The sequence below is a fragment of the Rhagoletis pomonella genome, unplaced genomic scaffold (assembly GCF_013731165.1).
Source record: "Rhagoletis pomonella isolate Grant_MI unplaced genomic scaffold, Rhpom_1.0 Rhpom_scaffold_00011, whole genome shotgun sequence".
NCBI lineage: Eukaryota > Metazoa > Arthropoda > Insecta > Diptera > Tephritidae > Rhagoletis > Rhagoletis pomonella.
Window position 1 is genome coordinate 8,283,100 of NW_023458565.1, and position 7,246 is coordinate 8,290,345.

At 35.5% G+C, this 7,246-nt stretch overlaps 2 protein-coding genes across 4 annotated transcripts in view; both read left to right on the forward strand.

Moving 5' to 3' along the window:
- Nucleotides 1–1,424, forward strand: part of LOC118747351 (heat shock protein 83) — a 4,202-nt gene extending 2,778 nt beyond the window's left edge. The window contains 3 exon segments of the mRNA XM_036481408.1: nt 11–1,157; nt 1,159–1,226; nt 1,229–1,424. Of these exon segments, the coding sequence (XP_036337301.1) occupies nt 11–1,157; nt 1,159–1,226; nt 1,229–1,362 (1,349 nt within the window). The 3' untranslated portion in view covers nt 1,363–1,424.
- Nucleotides 1–7,246, forward strand: part of LOC118747352 (protein male-specific lethal-3) — a gene marked incomplete at its 5' end in the record, with an annotated part of 33,213 nt that overhangs the window by 5,659 nt on the left and 20,308 nt on the right.

Below are 7,246 nucleotides of genomic sequence, written 5' to 3' on the forward strand. Positions count from 1 at the left end.
GAGGATGAAGATGCTGATAAAGACAAGGACAAGAAGAAGAAGAAGACTGTGAAGGTTAAGTACACCGAAGATGAGGAGTTGAATAAAACAAAGCCTATTTGGACCCGCAATCCTGATGACATCTCACAGGAGGAATATGGCGAATTCTACAAATCTCTGACTAATGACTGGGAAGATTATTTAGCCGTAAAGCACTTCTCTGTGGAAGGCCAACTGGAATTCCGTGCTTTGCTCTTCATCCCACGCCGCACACCCTTCGACTTGTTCGAGAACCAGAAGAAACGCAACAACATTAAATTGTACGTGCGATGTGTCTTCATTATGAATAACTGTGAAGAGCTCATTCCCGAGTACTTGAACTTCATTAAGGGTGTTGTTGACTCTGAGGATTTGCCACTGAATATTTCCCGTGAAATGTTGCCACAGAACAAAGTATTGAAAGTAATTTGCAAGAACTTGGTGAAGAAGACCATGGAATTGATTGATGAACTTACTGAAGACAAGGAATTGTATAAGAAGTTCTACGACCAGTTCGCCAAGAACCTGAAATTGGGTGTACATGAAGATAGCAACAACCGTGCCAAGCTTGCTGACTTCCTACGTTACCACACATCCGCTTCTGGTGATGATGCCGCCTCTTTGGCAGATTACGTATCACGTATGAATGTGAACGAGAAGCACATCTACTTCATCACTGGCGAGTCAAAGGAACAAGTCAGCAACTCTGCCTTTGTTGAACGTGTTAAGGCACGTGGTTTCGAGGTCATTTACATGACTGAACCCATTGATGAGTATGTCATCCAACACTTGAAGGAGTACAAGGGCAAGCAATTGACCTCCGTTACCAAGGAGGGCTTCGAGCTATCTAAAGACGAAGCCGAGAAGAAGAATTGTGAGGAAGACAAAGCAAAGTTCGAAAGCCTTTGCAAGCTGATGAAGTCAATTTTGGATAACAAAGTTGAAAAGGTGGTCGTATCTAGCCGATTGGTTGAATCGCCATGTTGTATTGTGACATCGCAGCTCGGTTGGTCTGCAAACATGGAACGTATCACGAAGGCCCAAGCTTTGCGTGACACCTCTACCATGGGCTACATGGCCGGCAAGAAGCATTTGGAAATCAATCCCGAACATCCGATCGTTGAGATTCTGCGTCAAAAGCGATAAGGCTGTTAAAGACTTGGTCATCCTGCTCTTCGAGACTGCACTGTTGTCATCCGGTTTCTCGTACCTCGCATGATCAAGCTAGGTCTTGGTATCGATGAGGAAGAACCAACGGCGACTGAAGATACACAGAGCGCTGGTGATGCTCCTCCATTGGTTGATGACACCGAAGACGCTTCTCATATGGAAGAAGTCGATTAAACTAAGCCTTGACTTTAATTTAGCGTTCCAAAATCTGAGGGCGGATTGCTACACTCATACATCATAAGTTCATTTAGTCTACACAATTTTGAATTCGTTACGCGAGCATCCGTAAAATCGTCGAATATTTTTCGACTGCTTTTTATGTTCAACTTTTATGCTTGGAAATAAGATTTAATTTTTGTCGCGTTTTAAGCGGCTCTTGTATATCCCAAGGATTCAAAAATGAGGGTATTCATTTTAAATCAATGTATGCGTGTGAGAATCTACATAAAAGTAAATGTTTAAATGAACTTAATATTGTATGTTATGAGATACCATAGTTCTGCTAAGAAATTAGAAAAAATAAAATATAAAATAAATATAAATTAAATGTTTATCAAACCATATGTCTTCATACCAAATTTCAAGTTCGTGTTACTTATGGTTCCGAAGTTATAGCTGAAAAAATTCCACGCCTATGGGATGTGCTACACCTCCTTTTAAAAACTCGTTTACATATACCCTCGTATAATCACCTACCATTGATATGTCTGCATACCAAATTTCAAGTTCGTGAGACTTATGGTTCCGAAGTTATAGCTGATAAAAAAATCCACGCCTATGGGATGTGCCATGCCTCCTTTTACAAACTCGTTTATACATATCCTTATATAAGCACCTACTATTGATATGTCTTCATACCCAATTTCAAGTTCATGGGACTTGTGGTTCCGAAGTTATAGCTGATAAAAAAAATACGCCTATTGGATGTGCCACGCCCCCTTTTGCAAACTCGTTTATATATACCCTCCTATAAGCACCTACCATTGTTATGTCTGCATACCAAATTTCAAGTTCGTGGGCCTTATGGTTCCGAAGTTATAGCTGATAAAATATTCCACGCCTATGGGATGTGCCACGCCCCCTTTTACAAACTCGTTTATATATACCTCCCCTATAAGCACCTGTCATTGATATGTCTGCATACCAAATTTCAAGTTCGTGGGACTTATGGTCAGGAAGTTATGGCTGATTAAAAATTTCACGCCTATGGGAGGTGCCACGTCGCCTTGTCGGATCCCAATTTTTTTCACCTTATTATAGACCCAGGTGTCATGGCAATACTCTGTCAAAATTTTGTTCTATTATTTCCGTCTGTTTAGACTACAACCTGGCACATACATACATACCAGGGTTGTTGCGAATATTCGCATTCGCATTCGCAACCGCGGAGCTTCCGCATAAATTTTAACATTCGCATTCGCATTCGCAATAACCAATGCGGAGCTTTTGCGAATGCGAATGTTGTGCAAGAGCACCTATAAAGTGTATATCTGGCAAACAAAATGACAAATTGTAGCCAATATTTGATAAAAATGTCTTTAATTATATTATGGGTATCCATGGAAATGCGTAAATGCCTCGAACCGCGTAAACCTCGCAAATAATTCGATTTTTCATACAAAATTAAGTAAGTTTACGAGGTTTACATGGTTACGAGGCATTTTCGCGATTTGATGAGTTGCCTTATTATTTCTTAAGCTATATAACCGAGCTATCAATGGGCAGTCATACAAGTTTCTTTTTCTACTTGACCTTTGACGTACGTAAAAGTTTGACGTACGTCAAAGAGAACATAGTCATTTTAAATAAAGTGTACAAATGTGTAAAATTTGCGTTCATATCCTATTTAGCTCGCTATAAGCACACATTTTTCAAACCAGTCACAGAAGAAAGTATTAAAAAGAATTACTAAAACTACAATCAAAAAATGCTGATGACGTTACAGGTTCCCAAAATTCTGAAACAGCCAAAGGAATGGGAATGAAGATTTCTTTTGAAAAAGCTTTAGAAAAACCTGACACATCTGGTTTGGCTTGTAAGTGCTGTTTAAACAACGATTTCGCTATTATGCTAGATTCTAATTGTTTCTTGAAAATACTTGACATCCGCATTCGCTTCCGCATCCGCGGATGTTAGCTGTTAAACATCCGCATCCGCATTCGCATCCGCGGATGTCTAAAATTCCACATTCGCAACATCCCTAAGACATACATACATACTTCCACAAATATATAGTAGATATCTATCCTTCTCTTAGCGATAAATAATTTTTGGGTATATCTCGGCCACAGGGCCACCTATCGTGTAAGTTTTAAGTCCAAATATTTCTTTTCAATTGGCTAAATTGTATTCTAAATCCAAATCGGCAAGTAAATGCAATTTTTAGGAATATCCTGACCCCAGCGAGCAAATTTTTAGTAGAAATATTTCTTTTCATGGTACTGATATATGTTCCAAATATGTCGGTCCAGCCGTTTAGAAGTTTAGTGACATTCAATGTACAGAAAACTCTATGAAATTGTGAAATCGTGACGTCTCAGCATTCTTCATTTTTCGGCAACCACAAAAAAATTCAAATTTTTTTAAATCGAAAAACCTTTCACACAGAAGGTCGAAAAAACACTTTTTACAGAATTGAAGTCGGTTCAGCCGTTTGGTCAGGCATCGCGGTCATACGAAAAATATTTAATTTTTATATATGTAGATATAATATATCTCAACATAAGTTTTGGAAAGCAAATTACAAAAAATTTTTGATTCTCACAAAATAAACCATTTCGTCATAAAGAAAAATATTTTAAAAATAGTTCTTGAAAAACCCCCATTTTTTTTAACCACGTTTTTTATAGAGAACTAGCAGAGCACCCGACGTCGTTCGGGGTAAACAAATAAAAATATAAAACAGTAATACAGATATTCAGTTCAGCATAATTTAAAGGAGACAAACTATTTTCTTTGTTTACATTAAGGCATCCTTATGAGCCATACTTTTAGCTTTGTCGTGCTTTATCTTATATATATTGATCACCGCTTGTACTACAAATCTTGTTCCATTATTAATATTAGGTGGATTAAGGTAACGATCAAATTTCTAAATTAAAATTAGTCTACTACGGTACACTTTTCTGGTAGAATGCTTAATTAGGAAGAAGTTTTATTCATTATGAATGCACCATTTTCATTTAACACCATCGCGGGATTAAAAACGATTTAATCTTTCCATTTCAAAGTAATCTAAAGACGGTAAGGTTTAAAAAAAAAAACACACACAGTTTTAAATATCCGAGTTATCTAATAGATGATTAATATATATACTTTACTCTGAACACCTCCCATTGATACCTATGAACGAATACCAAATTTCAAGTTCATGTGACTTATGGTTCCCAATTTATGGCTGATTAAAAATTTCCCCCTACGGGATGTGCCACGCCCCTTATATATAAGCACCTACGATAGATATGTCTGCATACCAAATTTAAAGTTCGTGGGACTTATGGTTCCGAAGTTATGGCTGATAGAAAATTCCACGCTAATGGGATGTGCGACTCCCCCTTTCACAAACTCATTTATATATACTCATATAAGCATCTACCATTGATATGTTTGTATATTAAATTTCAAGTTCGAGGGGCTTATGGTTCCGAAGTTATAGATGATAAAAAAATGCGTGTGTAACACCGTACACATGATAGAAATGAAACTTCTTAAAAAAGGTATGAGTACCGGGTTGTAATGGAAGTAATTGTATGTTTAACAAATAAATGAAAATGTTTATAATGCAATCAATAGATCCTTACGAATTCGCCATTACCAAGGCACTAAGTAACGTACGCACTTTTGTTTGCAAAATGCATTTATTTAAGTTCAAAGAAGACAAATTCCTTTGTTCGGCATTTATTCTTACTCGCTTTCTATCTTCCAAGCCGAATTCATATATTCTTATCACGAATTCATATATTCATGTGGTAGCAAAGGTATAAAAACATAAAATTACCTTGTAAATTAAAAGCATAAGTATCACATGTATACGTAGTGCAATTCACGAAATCATTTCATCGATCTGAGTAAAAACTAAGTGCATAAACTCTATTTCGCGTTAATTGTAATCATGAAATGGTATTCATTCATTCAGTTTCTACTCAAACGCATGAAATAATTTCATGAATTGGCCTACGCATAATGGTAGTAAATGACAGAATGAATCACAACAAACACATCCTTTTGACATAATGCAAGCCGAAAACGTTAGTTCAAATCAATCTGCAATCATGTTGGACGTTTTGTCCACAAACTTTGCAATTTCGCAAGCAGTCTCATTGTAAAATCTCATTTTTATAATTTCATAGTTTCGGCTTACATTTATAAAATTCAACGAAAGCACGTACCTATTTCAGCTAGTTATCCATTTTCGGCTATTTAGAGTTCAAAATAAACGCAAATTAAATGATATTGTACAACATGGCCAATAATGTAGCGATAGGTTGTATAACTAGCCAGACAATCCAAATTTTTTGATCTTTCATACAACCAAGACATAAATGCATTCAACAGGCCCACAAACGGTGCAATCTAGAGCAAAACAACACCAAGTTGAACCAACGGTCGCTACGTTTATGGCTTTCTTTAAGAAACATCGGGCGAAAATTTAAACTGCTCCTGTAACACTACCTTATATAGGTTGGCGTTAATACAAGGAGATAACGAGAGCACAAAACTACTCTAGAAAATTACACGTACAATGACAAACATGAACAAATGTACAACAAACACATAATTTTTGACAATCAGTACAGTTCGCATTTATATCAACGAGCAGCTTATTAGATTTGTTTTCGTTTTTACTATGTATGTGCATATATATGTACATTAGACTGCATCACTCCCCATACAAAAAAAAAATCGGTACTATTTTTCCATTGGAATTATAAAATCTATTATATTTTAAGACGTCCACCAAAATATTTCGAAAAAATATTAAGATTTAAGTGAGCTGGACCAATTTCAAAATACCTCCAAAAATAGAGTTTTTTATGAATAAAAATAGCTTCTTAAATTTTTTTTTTTTAAAATCCCCTCAAATGACAAAACGGTTTACGCTTAAAAAATTTGCATAAAAATATTTAAAAAATATTAAAAAAAAATTTGAACGGAATCGTAATGATGAGATTTTTGATGCTGTTTTTTAACATTTTTCAAAGATTGGTTTAAGAAAAACTTGAATAACTGAGCCTAAACTCTTCTGATTTAGACTTAGAGGTGTCGGTGGAAAGGTATTTTCTCACCCTTTTTATTTCTTTGCTAATAAACTCATTCAAAGGATGAAAGAGAAAGGTAGGATGAACGAACGTCATTCAAAGTTAAATTAAGATGTGTTGGTATTTGAAAAAAAAAATTGGGACACGAAAGATTTTTTTTGACAGAAATAAAAACCTTTCTAATGAGATCCCATAAGTCTAAATCAGAATAGTTTTGGCCCAGTTATTCAAGTTTTTCGTAAATCAATCTTTGAAAAACGTAAAAAAACAGCATCAAAAATCTCATTCTTACGATTCCGTTGAAAAGATTTTTAAATATTTGTATGCAGATTTTTTAAGCTTAATCTGTTTTGTCATCTGAGGGGACTTTTTTCAAAAAGTTCTTTACGAAACTATTTTTATTCATTAAAAACTCCAGTTTTGGAGGTATTTTAAAATCGGTCCAGCTCACTTAAATCTTAATATTTTTCCCAAATATTTTGGTGAACGTCTTAAAATATAATAAATTTTGTAATCCCGGCGGAAAAACCGCAACTTTTTTTGGTGATGCAGTCTAATGTACATGTACACAAACATATGTATGTACATACGTACAAATGTATATACAACCATTCAAACATATGTACATACATGAAAACATTGCTGTCCATAAGTACATACACATGCCCATCAGTACATCAAACAAACATATGTACAAATGGATGTAGTTACGCGAAGCAGGCTTGCATCTTTTATACATACATATATTGCTTAGAAGCGGCAGAGCTGAAATGCGCAATGAGTTCGTTCATACGTACATA